A 22,304-nucleotide genomic window follows, 5' to 3' on the forward strand; every position below is an offset into this window, starting at 1 on the left:
TTAAAATTCCATTTCTGGGAGAGCCGAAACTGTAATTAATTTAAATCTGTTTGGTGACATGGGGTTTAGCGTAAGCAACTCAATTTTGGGCCTGTTGTTTTTAACAATATAAAAAGTGAGACTTCTGGTGATGACGGTGTGAAGGGGCTGTCAATTACTCTCTCCACACAAGTATAAAACTGGACAAAATTGTCACAAGCCGCAGTTTTAGGGCACTGGAAACTGATCGGCAGTTAAGACAATTAAGACAAATTAAGAAGTATCCCTGCTTGAATAGCTGCTAAAACTTTGGGTAAAAATGGCAGAAATATATGGTCATCTTGCCTAGGACAGCTCTCATACCCTGCATAGCCAGTGAGAATGGTAGCTTCACTAAGCCTGGGGCAAGTTGCAAAAATTAGTAGCTTTGCTACCAGAGAGGTCAGAATCTATTTTGGGCAGTGATACTGTGATTTGTAATAAGAAACATGCACTTGGTCTTCTTGCCCCATTCTTGGCACAGAGCTCATAAAACCTTTGGAATTTCCTGTGTTTAAGACCTATAAAGGTGTCTTTTGTTATGTTAATGAGGAGACTTTTGGAAAGCTCCTTGGGAACCTAAGGATGGGGGCTTGATGCCAGGGGAACCAACCAGGTGATTAGAGGGTTGGAACTTTCAGCCCCACCCCTGAGAAGTAGAGGGGCTGGAGATTGAGTTCAGTCACCAATGGCCAGTGATTTAATGTCATGCCTGTGTAATGAATCGGCTATAAAACCCAAAGGATGGGGTTTGGAGAGCTTCCATGTTGGTGAACACGTGGAGGTACTGGGAGAGTGGCTCACCTGGTGAGGGCACAGAAACTTCTCCCTGCTTCCCACATATCTCACCCTAGACATCTCTTACATCTGGATGTCATCATATCCTTTTATATAAACTGGTAAACTAAGAAAACTGTCTCCTGAGTTCTTTGAGCAGCTGTGGCAAATTGATCGAACCCAAGGAAGGGGTCGTGGGAACCTCTTATTTGTATCCTGTGGGTGACAACCTGGACTTGTGGTTAGCATCTGAAGTCAGATAGGAGCAGTCTTGTGGAACTGAGCCCTTAACCTGTGGGATCTGACGCTATCTCCAGGTAGTGTCAGAGCTGAGTTAAATTGCAGGACACCCAAATGGTGTCGCAGAGACTTTTCTTGGTGGTGTTGGAAAACCCACACATTGGAATTGGTGTCACAATCATAGGGGCAAATATTGTGTCTTTGCCAGCTAAATGTGGTGGATTCAGTTAGAAGCACATGAGAAAAACCCACAGCTTTGCTAGGCCGATTGCAGTTCCAATCAGAGTGAGCAGCACACCTGCCAGAAAGTTGACAGGAGACCCTGGAAGTAAGGGAGCAATAAAAGGGCTGAGATGAGCTTTCCACTCATTCCTGGCTGACTGAAACTATGCACGTTCAGGGGAGACAGTGGGAATCCAGCAAAAAGTGAAAGCCAAGGGAGACTAGAGATCTGCTGTACCTTTGAGTGCATTCCCCAACCCACACACAGGTAATCAACAAAGAGTGGAACCCTTACAGTTTCATTGGATGACCACTAAGCTATGCATACTCAGATGAGACCACTAGAACAAATACAAGAATAAAAAGACATGGCATATATATAAATTGAACAGCAAAATAGCAGTTGTAAATTCAATCATATCAGTTATTGTATTTAAATGTGAGTGGACAACACACTCCAATCAGTAGTTTGCTGTCCTGGCAGCCAACAATGCACCCTTCCTCAGAATTCTGATGATTCTGCATAGACATCTGAGTCTTAGGCTGTCTTCCTGAACCCATCACTGTGGCAAGGATTCAAGTCACATCTGGGGTTAGATCCTGGCACTATCACAGGCTACTACTATCACTATACCATGGAGATAACATTGTTTGGTGGATTAATGAAAACTTGTAAATGATTATTTTAGTACCTGGCGTGTAGAGGATGATCAGTAAATGTTAGTGATACGATGATGGCCATGGAGATCATGACAAGGTGCTGTTGTTGGTGGCAGTGATGTTAATCAGAATCTGTGACTTTCTCATCTTTGATCTTACCTCTTAGCACAGATCTTTGTATGTACTTAAATGACTCTTGGTTGAATTGAATGAATTACATCTTATTGTAGACTTCATAGAGGAAACTGACATTTCCGATGTGTGATGATTAAATTTATTTTGGTTAGGTTGTGGCTAGATGTTACTCTGAAGGTATTGTGTAGATTTGACTAATATTTACAATCACTTGACTTTAAGTGTAGGAGATTACCCTTGAAAATGTAGGTAGACCTCATCCAATTAATTGAAGACCTGAAGAGCAAAAACTGACGTTTCCAAAAGAATAAGGAATTCTGCCTCAAGACCGTAATATAGAAATCCTGAGTTTCCAGCCTGCTGGCTTGCTTACATATTTCACACTCAAGACTACAGTATCAACTTTGCCTGAGTTTCCAGGCTGCCAGCTTTCCCTGTGATTTTGGACTTGTCACTCTCACAACTGCATGTACCAATTCCTTAAAATAAATATCTCTCTGTGTATAAATTCTGTTAGTTCTCTTTCCCTGAAACCCCAGTTGATACACATGGGTTTTGAAAGATCTAAAAATAATGGCTAAAACACTGAGTATTTACTATATGACCAGCAATATATGGGGAGGGGTAAAGTGATAAGTTGCAGTCCAGGCTGTGGTACTTATAAAATATGTCCACAAATGATATGACACTCCTCTCTTCCAAAGGCAGTTTCTTAAGTATGGACTCTACTTAGTGACTCTAACAGATAAACTGTGGTGAAGTGACAGTTTTAGACTTTTGAGACCAGGTCATTAAATGCACTGTGGCTTCCTCCTTGCTCTCACTCTTATATCACTCACTCCTGGGGAAGCCAACTGCCATGTGTGAGGACACTCAAGCCTCTGGAGAGGGCAGAAGCTGGTACAGCTTTGCTGGAGTGTGTATGAAAACTTGAAGAGCCTTGAAGAAACTGTCAGATGAGTGTTTGGAAGAAAATGAGGCAAATGTTATTGGAAATTAGGGGAGAAAGGACGAGCCCTTGTTATGTAATGGTGTAAAGTTTAGCTGGAATGTGGGATATAGAAAAAAATACCTGATGAAATGGGTGGTCTTTGTAAGGAGACTTTCAGACAGAGTATTAGAGGGGCTGTCTGGTTTCTTTTTGCTGCTTATAGCAAAATATAAGAGGAGAGAGAAGCAAAAGGAAAGCCTGTTAATAACACAAAAAGGAGTTGGAACTTACTGTTTTTGAGGATTCTCAGCCTTCCCCAATGGCAGATAATGTTGAAATTAAGGAATGGCTTATGAGCAAAAATCATTCTAGGGTATGTTCAGGAAATTTTGGTCTGATGGTGAAACCAAGGGTATGACTGTAAAATCCTTTATTAAAATCTCCAAAAGATCCAAGATGTTGCCTCAGAAAATAATTTAATTAAACATAGGTTTTATTTTACTTTATTTTTTACATTAAAAAAATTTTTTAATTTAAAAAAATTTTCATACAATTTTTATGATTGAAGTATAGTTGATTTACAACGTTGTGTTAGTTTCAGGTGTACAGCAATGTGATTTAGTTATATATCTACATATATATATATATTTCAGATTCTTTTCCATTATAGGTTATTACAAGATATTGAATATAGTTCCATGTGCTATACAGTAGGTCCTTGTTGTTTATCTATTATATGTATAGTAGTGTGTATCTGCTAATCCCAAACTCCTGATTTGGGAGATCTGACCAGTGTGAGGTGATACCTCATTGTAGTTTTGATTTGCATTTCTCTAATAATTAGTGATGTTGAGCATATTTTCATGTGCCTGATGGCCATCTGTATGTCATCTTTGGATGGCATACAGGTGGCAGTTTAAGTCTGTTTAGGTCTTCTGCCAATTTTTTGATTGGGTTGTTTGTTTTTTGATATTGAGCTATATTGAGCTGTATGAGCCCTTGTTGGTCACATTGTTTGCAAATGTTTTATCTCATTCTGTACATTGTCTTTTCATTTGTTTATGGTTTCCTTTGCCATACAAAAGTTTTGAAGTTTAATTGGGTCCCATTTGTTTATTTTTTTGCCTTTATTTCCATTACCCTAGGAGATGGATCCAAAAAAATAATTGCTGTGATTTATGTGTATGTAAGAGTGTTCTGCCTATGTTTTTCCTATAGGAGTTTTACAGTATCTGGTCTTACATTTAGGTCTTTAATCCATTTTGAGTTTATTTTTGTATACGGTGTTAGAGAATGTTATAATTTCATTCTTTTATGTGTAGCTGTCCAATTTTCCTAGCACAACTTATTGAAGACACTCTTTTCTCCATTGTATATTTTTGCCTCCTTTGTCATAGATTAATTGACCTTGAGTGCATGGGTTTATTTCTGAGCTTTCTATCCTGTTCCATTGATCTATATGTCTGTTTTTATGCCAGTATCATACTGTACTGATTACTGTAGCTTTGTAGTATAGTCAGAAGTCAGAGAGTGTGATTCCTCCAGCTCCATTCTTCTTTCTCAAGATTGTTTTGGTTATTCTGGGTCTTTTGTGTTTCCATACAAATTTTAAAATTATTTGTTATAGTTCTGTGAAAAATGCCAATGGTAATTTGATAGGGATTGCATCAAATCTGTAGATTGCCTTGGTAGTATGGTCATTTTAACAATATTGATTCTTCCAATCCAAGAACATGGTATATATTTCCATCTGTTTGTGTTGTCTTCAATTTCTTTCAAGGCTGTTTTATAGTTTTCAGAGTATAGGTCTTTTGCCTCCTTAGGTAGGTTTTATTCCTAGGTGTTTTATTCTTTTTGATGCAGTGGTAAATGAGATTGGTTCCTTAATTTCCCTCTCTGATAGTTTGTTGTTCATGTATAGAAATGCATCAGATTTTTGTATATTAATGTTGTATCCTGCAACTTTACCAAATTTATTGATGGGCTCTAGTAGTTTTCTGGTGTGTCTTTAAGATTTTCTATGTATAGTATCATGTTATCTGCAAATAGTGAGAGTTTTACTTCATCCTTCCAATTTGGATTCCTTTTATTTGTTTTCTTCTCTGATTGCTGTGGCTAGGACTTCCAAAACTGTGTTGAATAAAAGTGATAAGAGGGCATCCTTGTCTTATTCCTGATCTTAGGGGGAATGCTTTCAGCATTCCTTTTCACCATTGAGGATGATGTTAGCTGTGGGTTTGTCATATATGACCTTTATTATGTCGAGGTATGTTCCCTCTATGCCCACTTTCTGAAACAGTTTTTATCATAAAAAGATGTGTAATTTTACAACATTTTTAAAGGTTACTTTCCACTTACAGTTGTTACAAAATATTGGGTATATTCCCCGTGTTGTATAATACATCCTTGAGCCTATCTTACACCTAGTAGTTTGTACTTCCCACTTCCCCACCCCTATATTGGCCCTCCCCCCTTTCCATGGAAACCACTAGTTTATTCTCTGTATCTGTGAGTCTGCTTCTTTTTTTGTTACATTCACTAGTTTGTTGTATTTTTTTAGATTCCACATATAAGTGATATCATACAATATTTGTCTTTCTCTGTCTGACTTATTTCACTTAGCATAATGCCCTACAAGTCCATCCATGTTGCTGCTAATAACAAAGTTTTGTTCTTTTTTAGGGCCGAGTAGTAGTCTATTTTGTGTGTGTGTGTGTGTGTGTGTGTGTGTGTGTGTATATATATATATATATATATATATGTGTATATACCACGTGTTTTTTATCCATTCATCTGTTGATGGACCCTTAGGTTGCTTCCATATCTTGGCAGTTGTAAATAATGCTGCTTAAACATATGTTCTCGAAGATGATTGAAGACCAGCAGAAGCCCTGTAGAGGTGGGTGTGGCTTTTGTCTAAGGAAGTGAACTCCAATTATGTTCACATGAGAACTAAATACATTTTTAAGAGCATTATATTGGCAGAAGCACCACCAGCGTGGTCTGAAATTGAGAGAGACCTTACAAAATGAAAAGGCTTTTGGACCCCCAAAATTCTATTGACAGGACCCAAGCTTAGAACACTGTATAGCTCTAAACATTGTCCACCTCTTGTTGCAAAGGAATGATAATTCAAAGGATGGAAGCAAGAGCCCAGAGAGTGGAGCCAAAAACTATGGATAGTTATTTCTGAGCAGAAATAGGACTAAACTTCTAAGTGAGAAACTTCTAACATTTTCCTGGCTGATTTCAGAATTGCTGTGGACCCGTGATTTCTATTTGCCTCTTTTATTCTCTGTTTTTGAATAGGAATGTCTATAGTGATTATCCTTTGCCTGCTGCACATGTGTACCTTGAAAATATGTGGGGCACATAACTTGTTTCTTTAGTTCGTAGGTCTTCTAATTGTGAGGAACTGTATCCTAGAAACTGTATTTAAAGAACCATACCTGAAACAGCTGAATAACAATTTGATTTAGATGCCAATATCCAGGATTTCAAGCTGAACTTATAAAAGGATGAGACTTTTCCCCTCTCCTTTCCTTTTCCTTTTCCTTTTTCTTCAGTAGGGCATGAGTTTAGTTTACACAAGAGAGGAATTTAATTTGTGGTCAGAGAGTGAACTGTGGTGGTTTAAAAACATGTCCCCCGAATTTTTGATGCTCCTCTGCTAAAAAGGTAGTTTCCTTGGTTCTAGAATGTGGGCTGTACTTAGGGGCTCTAATGAATAGAATGTGACAGAAGTGACAGTGTTAGACTTCTGAAACTAAGTCATAAAAAGGATGTCTTCCTCCTTGCTTTGCTTTGGGAGAACTAGTTACCATGTCATGAGGACACTCAGGCAGTCCTATGGAGAGGTTTGTGTGATAAAGAGCTGAGTTCTCTTGCTAAAAGACAGAAAATAACTGAGTCCTCCAGCCAACAGCTGTGTGAATCTCAGAAAGCAGATCTTCCAGCCTAGTCAAGCTTTCAGAAAACTACAGCCCGAACAACATTTTGACTGCAATCTCATGAGAGATTTCAAGCCAGACCAACTAGTTCAGCCTCTGCCAGACTCCTGACCTTTAGGATCTATGTGAGATAGTATGTACTGATGTTTTAAACTTCTAAGTAATATGCTATGCAGCAATGGATAACTAACAAATAAGCATTATCAATAAAAGTATGTTTGCAGAAAAACAGTCGTCCATTTAATTCATAGGTAACTCATATTTAACCTTTTTGTAGTGTGTAATGTTTGAAACTTTAAAGTTAGTAGGTCAAAGACTGGGTGAGATATCTGACCTCCAATATATTAGAGTGAAGCTGCCCTGGGCATAGACAGTACTCTATCTTTTAGTGTTTTGGTTAATATGTAACTTGTGTGCTTCCAAATATTTTCTCAGGCGCTTTGTGACTGTTCATTTGAATTTTAGTATTTGTCTCTGCTTATCTCAAAACAGTGTTTAAGCTGATGATTGAAATGTTGCAAGAAATAGAAACCAGATTCATTCATTCATATATCTGAATGTAAGCTACATTATGGGAAAAACTGTTGTAAGAATTGGTACAGACTTATCTCTCTTCTGTTTTCAAGAACTGCATACCCAGGAGCTGTGATTTTTTTTTTTTTTTGACACGTGGAGACTATGCAAAGTATTTCTGGATTATGTAGTTAAGTACATCTTAATCTGTAAAAGTAAAACGAGCCAGAATCCATTAAGTATTTTCAAATATTTAGGACTTTAATATTATGAAAAATCTTTAAAAAATTGACAGGGAAATACTTGAAAATGAAAAATATCTGAATTTTTCCATAAAAGTGATATAATCACTTGTAAGTGAATCATCAGCAGTGAAACTCTTTCTTGATAACATTTAACATTCGTTTGTTGTATTTATCCTTAATAAAAAGTTCAAACTAACAAATAAAGCAGCTGAACCTTGGTAAGTGTTTGTTACTATAGGTCGTGTTTTCACCAGTAATAATTAGCTTTTTAAAAATTAAAATGTCTACTAATACCCTCTCTTTCTTCCTCAGGGAATTGCTCCAAAGCTGGAATTTTCTACAACCTCAGTGATTACCGAATGTCTGATAAGTTCAAGGAAGTGCCATACTCAGGTTAAAATCATTTATTTAAAATATCTAATGGTTTAATTTATTTGTTCATATTTATTGGGCATTTGGCAAGCATTATTCTTTTATTTTGGCTACAACTCTTTTCACATTTTTTTGATCAATCTCTAGTTTAAGTAAAACAATTCACATAGGTATTTAGCAGTTTGGTTACACGTTAATAAGTGTGGAAGTGAAAAGCTTAGTATACATGGTAGATGGTACTTTTTTAATTTTTAATGGAAAGAAATCAGGCTGCCAGAAAGATGTTGGTTTCAAGAAGTTCCACAGAGAACTTGATTGGAGGCTTCTATGAATCTTAAAGAAGTTAAAGTTCAAAGGATACCTTTTTAGTGAATGGGACCAGAGGTTCTCAGGCTGGGATATAGGTGGTTGGTGCGTATAGCTTCTTGAGTGTCTCTAATTCCTTAAGGGACTGTTGCTTAGTTTGGTGGCTGTTCTAGTGCTATCAGATCAAGAGAAGCTTCGCTACTTCAGCCTAATAAGTACCTTCTATGTTTGTAAAAACTGCCTTCAGTAAACTCAGATATCTGAATCTAATATTACATTCTGGCCTAACTTCCTGCTGAGTTACCAGGATCATCTTGCTACCCTGACCACAGGTTATCTAATAATGTCTAGGCATCACTCATACATATGTGACTGCATTATGACCAGGTAACAATGGCCAGCCTGTGATGATGAGCCAGTAATATATAAAGCCTAGAGGACCCAAACAGGGCAGAACTGGACCTGTGGTGGAAAAAAGTAGAATGTTAATTTCCTGCATTATCAGTTTCAGAGTGAATTTGCTCAGGGTGGTAACTTGACAAGCTAACAAAGGTAAAATATAATTGTAAGATTATCAAAGGGATCTTTCTTATTTTGTTTAGCAAGACATTTGGTATGTTAGAGTTTGGCCTAATTATTTATCTTTTAAATGCAAGCTGAAACACTGCTACTGGAGATCTAATGATACATACTTGCCAAATGCAGAGCTGGGTTACTGACTTGTTTGGAGATATGCACTGTGCACATTTGTAAATTGTCAGAAATGCTTCCTCTGGACTCACAAAAGTTTCCTCTCCACACTGGGGTATGCCTTTACTGGGTGGGTAGAGATTTCTTTTTTTGTCAGGAGTGTAGTATACACACAGAAGAGTACACACATTCTAAGTGTACAGCTTGATGGAAGATTCCTTACTAAATGTAGAACTGTCACCCCACTAGTAGTTTCACTGGACTAGCATTTTCCTCTGTAAGCTTTTGGCTACCTTGCTATTTCAATGTTTGTCATTTGTCTTTTGTTGAACAGAGATGTGAGAGAATAGGCTTTGGTGTTATTAAGAAAATATTCTTGAGAATCAGACAGATTTGGGTTTAAGTTCCTCAAAAGACTGGTTTAAAGATTAAATTAGAGAATATATGTGTCTGCACATAACATATAATTAATAAATTTTGTGGCTGTTACTGAGGTTATTAGTTTTTTAATTAAGATAATTGAGACATAGAAGACTTAGATGAAATATAAGATGAAGACATTATCTGGTAGGCACAACAGAGTATACACTTTTACATTAAAATTCTGAATAGTAACAGCCAGAATTTTAATCTTATTTGATCTTATTTGAGAACATGCTAAATCCACTTTTTTTTCCAAGTGGATATTAGTTACAATTAAAATTTTAATGGCTATAAAACAGCATTTTCAGTTTCAAATACAGTTTAAGAATTAGACAAACCACTTTTGGTTTTTAAGAGAGGAGTGAGTGAAATAAACTCTTTAAAATCATTTAGGTTTATAAATATTTATAATGATCTTTATTCCTTTTGGCACATTATTTTCAAATTTTTTTGTCACAATTGATGTTTTGCCACCAATTGAATGGACTGAAAAAGAGAAATATATTACTGGGATTTTCTGGAATATATCTAGTTTTCTATGTAGTCTCTTTTACCTACTGCAAAGTAGAATTTATTAATAAATAGTTAAATATTACTAGTAACTTTATTAATATGTTTGATAATCTATATCAGGCAGCTTTTGCTGTTTAACAAGCCACACTAACTTAGTAACTTAAAATAAGATGTTTCTCACAGTTGTGTGGATTGGCTGGGTGATTCTTTTGGTCTGGGCTGCCTAGGCTAGGGCTGAGTGGTCTAGGAGGGCTTCACTTGCATGTCGGCAGCTGGCTGACTTCTTGGTGTGAGAGGGACTTTAAAAATTCCTGGTGTTTGGCTTGATTTCAGCTGCGGTGATGGCCACAGACTCTCATCATCTAGCAGTCTAACTTCAGCTCATTCACATGTGGCAGGAAGGTTTTCTGGAGTAAAAGAAGACTAGCACTTTTCAAGTCTCCTTTTGTCACAAGTGCTGTTGTCCTCGTGGCCGATGTAGGGAGGCATTTTGTGTAAAACAGTATGAAACAGCCACTATTTGAAGTTTTATTGGACATTAATAGGATGCATTAAGGGTTGATTAGGTTAGAAAGTATGAATCTGTGGTAGATACAGCACCGTTTCTAACTTCCTCTAGTGGTATTCAGCATTCAAAAGCTGGAATCAAAAAGGAAGATGGAGTTCCTTTCAGTTTGGTATAAACAAGAGGTGGGTAAGAAGGAACTTTACAGCATTGCTGAAATAGGTGATGATGGGTTCATCCAGGTCTAAAGGTAAGAGATCTTAAAAATGTATGAGGATCTGGGGTAAAGAGATCTAGGGGCTGAGGGAGATGAGGAGGACAAGTAACAGATTCAGTGAAAATAAAAGAAGTAGGTTGAGGAAAAGTTTTGGTCAGCAAGGGGTTTTCAGAGTTTAGGGTGCAATGGATCTGTATAATGATAAAATCTAAGATGAAGTAGAAAAAGACAGTTAAAGCTCAGAAATAGAAAGTCTAAGTCCAAGTTCTTGGAAAGATTCATTGCTTGAACATTTTATTAAACCTCAAAGGTTCTTTTCATGTGTTAATAATGCTGCTTCTCTGAGTCAGTGTGATGTCATAGAGATGGGTGAAGTGGAATGAAAAATTCTGAATTACTTGTTGAAGTCATTGAACAAGGTGGGAGAAGGTCCAGGAGCGTAACAAGAGCTAGAGAAGAAAGAAAGATGATGAAATAATCTGATGCTGCTGGTCTGTATGAAACTTGTGGACTTATTTTTCTAAACAGGAAAATGTTTTCTTGTTTTCCTATTTTCTTTCCTGTTTAAAAAAAAAAAGTAGTTTCCTACTTTAAAAAATATTTGACTCTTCTCCTATTTCACATTTGTATTTTATGTACTTAGATATAGATACCCTTAGCAAGTAGGGAGGGGGATTGAGAAAGTAGAGAAGAACGGAGGTAGGATTGGTGGGTTTTTAATGTGATAAAGTTCAGAGTACATTCAAAGATTCTCAACTGTCCATTTTCTCTAATATTGGAAAGCTTATAAATCTAGACAAAGCTTGAAGAGGTCTTAAATTATTTACTTGTAATCCAACTTTTTTAAGGCAGAGACTATTTGAATAAAGTATCCTAATAACACAAAATATTTAGAAATATCATTTGTGTTTAAAATTTTAGAGTGTTAGCCAGTTTTACTAGAAGACAGAGTACTAGTCATTAAAGTTTGTAACGTGTCTTTTGTACATTTTTACTTTTATAAAAATACAGAATTAAGATGTTATGGTTATACGTCATTGAATTGTAAAGTTTTCGTTTGGAAGAGATCTTAAAAATCCTAATCAACTTGTATAATTCAAATTATACAATTTATGAAAATGTATAAAGCTTTTCTTCAGATTTTCACATTGTGCAAATGTATGTAATCATAATAGTATGAATGAAACATATAGTTTTCTCCATAAAGATTTTATAATCAACTAATTAGACATGTGAGTTGCTAAGATTACTAAACAAACGCTCTTAAATTATATAGCCAATTATTTGAATACATAATTATAAATGATAAACCAATGTTTGTATTAGTTTTTTAGTATACTGAAAAATAATTTTTTTTACTTTTTTTCTTAGATTTTTCAAATGATTAAATATTGGGCTTTAACTTTCTTAAAGTACTTGTTATACTTAAGAAGTGTGGTACAGTATATTTTATTAACTACTAGACAGAGTTATTTAGGAGGATATGGATTTGACTTCCCTCAGGATCTACATGGATAAGAGAGACTGATCTAGTTGGCTTTGATAGATTATATGTGCCTTAAATTACTTTTTAAGGTTTTTTCTACCTGTAGTTATATATATATATATATATATATATATATATATGTGTGTGTGTGTGTGTGCGTATGTATATGGTTTACCCAAGGGTCATAATATGTATAAAATATGTCTCTCCTGACCAAATGAATTTTTATTTTTTATGTTTAGGATAAATTTATTCACCATATGGCTCCAGTTGAAAAATCACACGGCAGACTGCAAACCGGAACATCAAGGTCACAAAAGAAAAAATCCAAGTCACCTGAGAGAAATAAATATTGCATAAATGCAAAAAACTACGAACAGCCTACAATTTCTTCAAAATCACACTCTCCATCTCCTTACACAAAAAGACGCATGTGTGAGCTATCTGAAGACACTAGGCAGCGGCTGGCCCATTTAAATCTGGGCCCCTATGAATTCAAAAAAGAAACAGATAAACCTCCATTTGTGATTAGACATGTATGTGTTCTCTGAAACATTTCCATTTGAAACTGATCTAATCTGTTCTTCCACTAAAATATTATTCTCAAATTTCTTTCAACTTCTAGCTTATATTAATAATTTTCTTTCCTGAACTGTTAGCCTAGCAATCTAAAATGGAAAATTAACTTGATAAAAGAACATTCTTTTGCAACCTTTAAACCTGACAGAGATCAAGCTCCATTATGAAGGCCATGTTAAATCCTCTCAGTAGCCATTTCCTTTCCTCTCATACAGTGGACTGTGTAATAACTTTACAAATTGAACTGAGATGTAATTGACATTAGTTCTAAAATGGCAGAGTAGGATATTAAAAGAGGACCAAGTTTTCTTTGTGGAAAGGAAGACACCCTCCTCCCCCAGCCTTTTAAAAAATTATAATGGAAAAGTAAGTTTCTCTTGAAATTATGTCCCTTGGATAAACCTTATATAATGGATCTTTGAAGTAAATCTTTATTTGATGGGAAGAGGAAGGCCTTTGAAAGAAAGAGTTAACTTCAAGGGTAACATAGTTTCTAATCTTTCTATATGGAAGACTGTTTTGGTATGGTTTGAGTTTAGGGTTTGTGTCCATATGATAGTCAAATAGACTCTGGCTAATTTTAAGGGTCTATAATCAGAATATTTAATAAAAGACTTTCTCATAATCTTCATAATTTCTTTAAATTTTATCAAAATATTTTACCTTAAAAGTATTCATTTAAGAAAAGCTTGCAAATTAATAAAAATTGCTTTATATAATAATAAACTTGAAGATTTAAGTGCCTATAGAAGCAAAACAACTTTTTGGGATGTCTATAAAACACTTTCTGACTTTGTCTCTAATGCATTTTTTTTCCAAATTTTAAAACATAAATATCAATACAAACATGTAAACATGCTCCTTTGATGGTCGAATAGCTTTTTTAACATACACTACCTAAAAGTTCAGATTTTCTTTGTGATACCTTTTAAAAAAAATTTAGCTGTGCCTTAAGCAATATTTCATTCCATTTTCATATTTTGACTATGAATCCTTTATTATTTTAGCCTAATAGATTTTTTATTGTAAAAAAGAAAATTTATAATATAATGGACACTTTTAAATGATAATATTTTATTGAGATTATTGTGATTATACTTGTCTTATTCCTATAGAACTTGTTTATAGGTTCTGGTCCCATATTTTTGTTGTTTGAACAATATCCAGATATGTTTACTTGCTTGTTTGACGGCAGTTTCAGAATGCCTTTAATTCTGTTTGCTCACAATTGCAAATTACATTGAAAAGAAAGGACATGCTAAATTCTAATCTGAAGGAATATTAGCATTTTAATTAAAATGCCTAGGTACAAAGATAACCAGGAATATTTTGAGCGTTAGCCACATAAAAGTTGCTTAGGGAAATAACTGCTCTTAAAATGTTTATTATTATTTTCATGTCACTGTTCAAAATAGAATAATTTTAATAATGCTTGGTATAAATCTTCACATTTTTATTTAAATGATTTCCCTTTCAGCTTTCCATTGAACAGAAAGAAATACATACTTCTAAGCTTATAGTTAGAATATTGCTCACGTTATTGTATAGGACTAGATTTTTTCCAACTGTATTTATAAATGTATGCCTCTCTTGGCCCCATAGGCATTCATGATTTTAAAAGCAATTAACAAAATTGGTAACCAAACAAAATTTTAATTTGGTACATGAATTTGCAAAATGTAATACGTTTAGGAAAGACATTTTAGTTTTACAAACACTGTATAAAAAGTAATCTTAAAGAATAAGAAGCCGTTTCAAGAATCTAACTAGTACTCTCCCAAACTGGTACAACCATCGTATAAGAGTTAAACTGCATTCTTTGCTTTTTTATTTATGCAGAATAGGATTTTTTTCTCTTGTGGTAAAATACTCATAAAATTTACCATTTCAGCCATTTTAAAGTGTATAATTCAGTGACATCAAGTATATTCATATTGTGGTGCAACTGTCACCACTATCTAGTTCCAGAACTTTTTCATCACCCTAAGTGGAAACCCCATGCTCATTAAGCATTCACTCCCCATTTCTTTCCCCAGCCCCTGGCAACCACTGATCTGCTCACTATCTCTATGGCCATACAGCGTTTGGCTTTTTGTGTCTTTTTTCATTTAGCACAGTGTTTTCTAGTTTCATCCATGTTGTAGCATGTATCAGTACTTGATTCTTTTTATGACTGAATAATCCATTGTACATTTTGTTTATCCATTAATCTGTTGATGGACATTTGGGTTTTCAACTTTTAGTTATGTGAATAGTACTTCTATGAACATTCATACACAAGTTTTTGTTTGAATACCTGTTTTAATTCCCAACTGCTTTAATACCGGGCCATATGGTAATTATATGTTTAACTTCTTGAGGAATTGCCCAACTGTTTCCCACAGTGGTTGCTCCATTTTGTTTCCACCAGCAATGTGTGGTGGTTCCAATTTATCCACATTCTCACTAACATTCTCACCACCTTCTCATTTTGTTTTGTTTTATTTTTATTGTAGCCATCCTGAGGGGTGTGGAGTGGTATCTCATTATGGTTCTGATTTGCATTTCCCTAATGACTAATGATGCTGAGCATCTTTTCACGTGCTTGTTGCCATTTGCATATCTTCTTTGGAGAAATGTCTATTCAAGTCCTTTGCCCATTTTTAATTGAGTTGTTTGCCTTTTTGTTGAATTCAGTTGTAAGTTTTCTGTTATATATTTAGGATTCTAGATCCTTATCAGTTATATGATATGCAAATATTTTTTCTCATTCTGTGGCTTGTCTTTTCACATTCCTTTTTTAAAGTTAAATTTTAAAAAATTGTGGTAAAATACGCACAATATAAAACTTACTATTTTAACCATTTTTAAGTGTGCATTTTAAAGTGTGCACATTAAGTACATTCACGTTGTGTAATCATCACCACTGTCTATCTCCAGAACATTTTTCATCTTGTTAAACTGAAACTCTGTACCCATTAAACAGTAACTCCCCATTCCTCTTTCCCTTCAGCCCCTGGAAACTACCATTCTACTTTTTGTCTCTATGAATTTGACTATTTTGTGTACCTCATATAAGTGCTACCTAATATATACAATATTTGTCAATTTGTGAATTGCTTGTTTCACTTAGCATAAAGTCATCAAGGTTAACTCATGTTACAGCATGTGTCAGAATTTTCTTCCTTATTACGGCTGCATAATCTTTTACATGTATATCATATTTTGTTTATTCATTCATCTGTTGATGGACACAGGTTGCTTCTACCTTTTGGCTGTTATGAATAATACTGCTGTGAAAATAGTATAGAAATATCGATTCAGAGCCCTGCTTTCAATTCTTTTCGGTATATACACAGGAGTAGAATTGCTGGATTGTATGACAATCCTATTTTGAGTTTTTTGAGGAGCCACTATGCTGTTTTCCATAGTGGCTGCACCAATTTACATTCCTACCAGGAGTGCACAAGCAGTTCAATTTCTCCATATCCTTGTCAACACTTGTTATTTTCTGCTTTTTGATAATGGCCATCCTGATGGGGGTAAACTAGAGTTTTGACTTGTACTTCCTTTATGATTAATGATGTTGAATGATTTTCCATATGCTTATTGGTCATTTGTATATCTTTTGGAGAAATGTCTTCTTAAGTCCTTTGCCCAACTTTTAACTGAGTTTTTTAGATTGAGTTTTAGATGTTTCTTTATGTATTCTGGATATTAATGCCTTTTCAGATAATGACTTGCAAATATTTTCTCCTACTACATGGGTTGCCTTTTCACTTTCTTGATATTGTCCTTTTATATACAAAGTTTTTAATTTTGGTAAGTGGAGCTGTCTTTTTTGCACAGATTTATATCATTCTGACTTTTTTTTTGTTAGAAAATGTGGATAACTGTTAATATCTTTTATTACTATACTCAGAATGCTGACTCCTGAACACAGCCAAGTAAAGGCACTAAATTCAAAATCTGTATGCTAAGGAGATAAGTAGTAAATGGCTAAACTTGTTTTTTAAATGTGGCAAAGTAAGATTTCCCTTTTTTTAACTTTGTAATAGGAAGCAAACTAGGCAGTAAAGTAATGGACATTTCAACTGTAAATCTGTTCATTTTAGAGTGGATTCAAAATATAATTAAAAATTTCTGGAGTTTAACTTAAATTTTATTTAAAAACAAACAGCAAAATACTCGGCTAAACTCTGATCTTGGAACATCCTTGAACTGTATAGGCAGTATCATGTTAACTTGATGATATGTGATCTATGTACTTCAATTGATTTTCTGACGCCGTGAGACTGAAAAAAATATTTAAGCTCTTTTTTACATTGAAATCTTCCTTATTCTAGGTTGATCCCCCAAGTCCCAAGGCTGATGCTTTATTTGGATCTTCTGGCAGAGACTGTGAAAGAGATGGATGGTCCAGGCTGCACAATGGTTAGCTACAAGTTATCTCTCTTCATCTGTTTTAGTTCTCTTGGCTACATTCAAGTCTTTATCTTGGCATCAATTAATAAAAACAGAATCTTTGCTGTATTGGAAAATATGGTATAATGCCACTTTTTACAACTTGTGGGACACCCATGTCAGTACTCTCTAAAAATAATAGAATTTCTGTGCTGCTATAAACCATCTTCATCTTTGAGATTCAAAACACATATTAGCATATTAAAGACTATGTTACCTTTTGGTAAAAAAAAAAAACCAAAAAACCTTTTATTTTGTTTTGCTCAACAATTTCTAAATTTATTTGACCATGAAACCTTTTCCTCTCCTTAACATATATTACTTAGTTTATGGAACAGGCTTTGGGAAGCACCGTTGTAAAAAGAGTTCAGGTTTATAGCTTTTGGACATACATTTACACATATATTTGAATACTTTCTCTACCACTTATTTATAAACTGGGCATTCTTGAACAAATCACTTTAACTACTCTGATAATCCGTTAGTTTATTGAAGAATGAAGATAACATGATAAATATTGCCATGTAAAATGCTCTAGCACACAGGACACTTAATAAATATCAGTTGTCAAGTAATACTTATTATATTTCTGGAAAGATAACATCCTTTAGGTTTAGTTTATAATATTTTTTTTTCATTTTTAGGCCTGATCCTGATGTTTAGATAAGTTGTTTCTTAAGTTCTTTATGAAGATGATTTTTTATGAAGAAGATTAAATAGTATTTTATAATTAGAGATATGTAAGTGTTAATATCTGTAGACATTAGCTAGTCAGTTCACCAAGTATTCACCAGCAGCCTTTAAGTTAATTTACTGCACACTAAAAAAAAGGCATAGAAAAGTGAAAGTGAAAAAATACAATCAACATGTAGCGAGCTCTGTCTCTTTGTTTCTAAACGCTAGTATATAATCTGTGTGTTTTTAAAAATTGGAATATGAAACATTCTTATCTGAGAACATGAAGAGTTTGTGCTCATTTATTTTGCTTTTTTACCACTAACTGGGAGATAAATGGGGTGATCAATAAGTCTTTCATACTCAGAATAGCAGATTATATGAAATTAGGAACAGATGTTATACTCTTGGACTTTCCCCTCCAAGGGATGTTCCCCATCCAACAGATGTTTCCCCTCTTGGACTAAATTTATAGACATAGAGTAAATAAGCTTTCAGAACAAGAAATTGAAAATAGCTTCAATATAGACATTTCTTTGGAAGATGTTTATAGAAGGCACTTAAATGTCTGATTTCCCTGGACAATTATTATGTATTTGCCAGCAGAACTGTTATAGTTTCTAGTAACTTCTAATCAAAACAGTCAGCTACCTGTGTAGAGGTACAGTCAGAGAGGTCAATAATGAGGTGCTTTTTTTTCTTTTTAATTTGACATAATTTCAGACTTACAGAAAGTTGAGATAGTACAAAGAATCCCCCTACACCTTTTACTCAGAGTCCACAAATATTAATATTTGCTTTTCCCTCTTCCTCTCTCTCTTTCTCCTCCCTGCCTCCATCTCTGTATGAGTGTCTGTGTATAAACTTTTCTTGACAAGGACATTGCCATAGGCTGAATTGTGTCCCTCAAAGTTCATATGTTGAAATTCTAACCCCCGAGTGATGGTATCTGTTGACGGGTCATTACCTTTGGGAGGTAATTAGGTGTAGATGAGTTTATGGAGTGGGGTCCTCATGATAGGATTATTGCCCTTATAAGAAGAGACACCAGAGGTCTTGCTTTCTCTCTCTCTCATGTAAGGACACAGTCCAAAGGCAGCCAATCCTCAAGCCAGAATGAGAGCTCTCACTGAAACCTGGCTGTGCTGGCACCCACATCTCAGACTTCCAGCCTCTAGAACTATGAGAAATAAATGTCTGTGGTTTAAGCCACCTAGTCTATGGTAGATGACAGCCTGAGGAAACTAATACAGTTGTTTTCTTAATGTGATGCAAGTATCAAAACAAGAAATTAATGATATAATGTTAACTAAGCTATAAGCCTAAGTCATATTTTGCCACTTGTTCTAATAATATCTTTATAGCAAAAGAAATTCCACAACATACATAAGGTTCAGTTGCCATGTCTCTTTAGTTTTCTTTAATATGGATCAGTTTCTTAGTCTTTCTTTGTGTTTAATGATGTGATAATTTTGAAGAATAAAGGCCAGTTTTTTAATAGGTCTCCCTCAATTTTGGTTTGTTTGATTTTGTTTTCCTCATGATTAGATTTATTCATTTTCCCCCAGAATACAACAGAAATGATGTATTACTCTCAGTGCATCATGTCAGGATGTATGTGATGTTGCTTTGTTACTGGTGATGTTAATTTGCTCACTTGATTGAGATGGTGTCTGCTCGGTTTCTCCAGCATGAAGGTGCTATTTTCTTCCTTCCCTTTGTAATTATGGGAAGATTGAGACTATGTAATTCTCTTCGACTTCGACTCCTTTAGCATACATTGATGATTCTTGCCCAAAACAATTTATTACAGTGATGTTTACCAAATATTTTTTTAAATTCCATTTTTCTTTATACATTTATTATTTGCCTTTTACTATAAAGAGTTTTCCCTTCTCGTTTCTCTAATTTTAATGCCCCTATTCTTTGGACTACTTTTTTTTTTTTTTTTCCTGGTTGGCAGTTGAGCAATTGTGCTTTGGGTTCTTATCAGCTATTTAAATACATATGTGAATTTCTTATAGAATATCTTACACATAGTGAATTTTCACTTATGACTATCTTTAATGAAAATTCTTCTTGAACATTTTCTTACCAAATTATCTTGCCTAATAATTCTTAAGTTCCTATAGGTTACCATTTTCACCAACATTGATTTATTTAGTCCTCATAATAATGTGAAGATGGATGTAACTATATTTGATCAGGAAGAGTGACAGAGGCTTAGAGAGGTTACGTGATATGTTGGAGAGCTACAGAATAGCCGTGTACAGTGTAGAACCCAGGTCTTCTAACCCCAACTTCCTTTCTTTTCCACCACTCTCCTACCACTTTTCCTACTTTCATTTAGGTGTATTTTTTTAAATAAAATTTTCAAATTTTCTCTGTCTGGAATTTCCTTGATATATAACTCTAATTGTAATTTGTGCAGTCCTTTTGAAGAAACTCAGTATCTCTCACAACTCAAGAATATATGGAAGCTTTATCCAATCATTTGTGCATTTTTAAAGAGGAAATCAAGAGCAACATCCTTGCCTTTTTAAAATTTGCTTAGGATTTAGGAAAGATATTAGACTCTGTCTCCCCCTTGGAGGAAATGTCTCTTATTCTCTTCATTTGAAGATCCTGTCGTGAGTTTCAATTCTACACAAGACTGTAATCTTTTATGAGCTTCCACTAGTCCCTTTGTTAGATGGTTATTATTTTATGTCAAATAAATTGGAAATAACATCCCAAATCCTAATAGGCCATATCTTGAGTAGATAGCAATAAATGGTAATATTTTATTATTTTCTGAATAAAATGCATGTAGTCATCATGTATATACTTATCAGCAAAATATCTCATTTGTTTGTGTGCCTCCTTGTTTTACAGTGTCAGTTTTAGGAACTCCTTTTTTAGTTTCTTTAATTCTCTATTATTTATAAAACATTTTTAACAGCTTTATTGAGGTATAATTTATATATCATAAAATTCACTTGTTATAAGTTTATAATTAAATAATTTTTAATAAATTTGCAGTTGTGAAATCACTAATATCTATTTTTAGAATAAAAGGGGAGAGAGAGCATGAGTGAATGAGTGACCACACCAGAGCTCAAGTGCAAGATCTGACTGTGTCTTCTTATAAGGGCACTCTTTCCATTTTGAGGCCCCACCCTCATGACCTCATCTAACCCAAATTACCACCTAAGGGTCTCATTTCCAATACCGTCACTTTGAGGGTAGGGCTTCAACATATGAATTTTGGGAGGACACAAATATTCAGTTTGTAACACTGATTTCATGAGATTATTGGAGAATCAAATAATAACTAATATTATTGTGTTTTCTGCTAGCCACTATTCTAAATGCTTAATATTTCATTGATTAATTACAGTAACCTCAAGAATTTTAGATGCTATTATTTATCCTCATTTTACAGATGAAGAAATCTGAGATTTAAGGAAGTAGAGTAAGTTGTTCAAGGTCGTGCATGCGCGCACACACACACGCATGCACACACACGCACACACACACACACACACACACACACGATCTAAATTAACTCTTTTTCTTCATACTTTTCTTAAGTGTGACCCATTCATTAAGGCCCAGATCAACTTTTTCCTCCTTTAGGAAGTTTTTCTTGATGGCCTTCAACTTTGAGAGATCTATCTCTGATATGACTTTTTAATAGCATTAATTACCTATACCATTCTGATTTAGCCTGTTCTTTTATGCTGCTGTTATTCAACTTCGTATAACTTAACCAAAGTAAATTATAAGTACTTCACGACATGGGTTGTGACTTTTATCTCCTCTGTCTCCTGCATTTAGAATATAGTTAAGTACCTAACTGTTGGTAAAGGTGATTAAATGTGAACATTAGGAAACCTCAGATCAAAGTAATAGCTTAATTTATAAAAGTGAAAGAAAATTATATACAATTTGTCTGAATTAGTATAAGTTTATAAATGGTTTGTGGAGAGCAGAAGACATTCCTGTGTTTTAATATATTGATATTTTGAATATTACATTAGTTACCAGAAAGAATATATATTATGTATAGAAATTATTACCTTAATTTTCAAAGTTAGCATGTTTGGAGAATTAGACTCAGTGTGTCCTTATCATTCTTTTATTTCTTCTGCTACTTGGGGCCATGTTGTACATTAGACTTTACAGAAGAGGAGTTAGGTTGGGAGTTAGTTTTATTTTGAATTTTGTAAAGCAGTTGAAGTAAGTTGGATCTTACTGAATTAAATGGTGAAGTTGACCTTGTGTGAAAGACATTAATGTTTCAGCTACCCTCTATAATGTCTCAGGACACTTGGAGAACAAACATCTTGTGCTATAAAAGAAAGCTAATTGACTAAATATAGACTATCCTGGGTCTCTATCCATATAGCATTTTTTTTTTCT

General features: G+C 34.5%; 1 protein-coding gene across 5 annotated transcripts in view; it reads left to right on the forward strand.

The window, feature by feature from the left end:
* Nucleotides 1–22,304, forward strand: part of SPATA6 (spermatogenesis associated 6) — a 151,373-nt gene that overhangs the window by 54,583 nt on the left and 74,486 nt on the right. For all 5 annotated transcript variants that reach the window (XM_024119740.1, XM_024119739.3, XM_028489411.2 and 2 more), the window contains 3 exons: nt 8,004–8,084; nt 12,446–12,739; nt 17,108–17,195. In XM_024119740.1, coding sequence (XP_023975508.1) covers nt 8,004–8,084; nt 12,446–12,739; nt 17,108–17,195 — 463 coding nt within the window. The remainder of the gene's footprint in view (nt 1–8,003; nt 8,085–12,445; nt 12,740–17,107; nt 17,196–22,304) is intronic.

Source organism: Physeter macrocephalus, chromosome 4, assembly GCF_002837175.3.
Source record: "Physeter macrocephalus isolate SW-GA chromosome 4, ASM283717v5, whole genome shotgun sequence".
Taxonomy (NCBI): Eukaryota; Metazoa; Chordata; class Mammalia; order Artiodactyla; family Physeteridae; genus Physeter; species Physeter macrocephalus.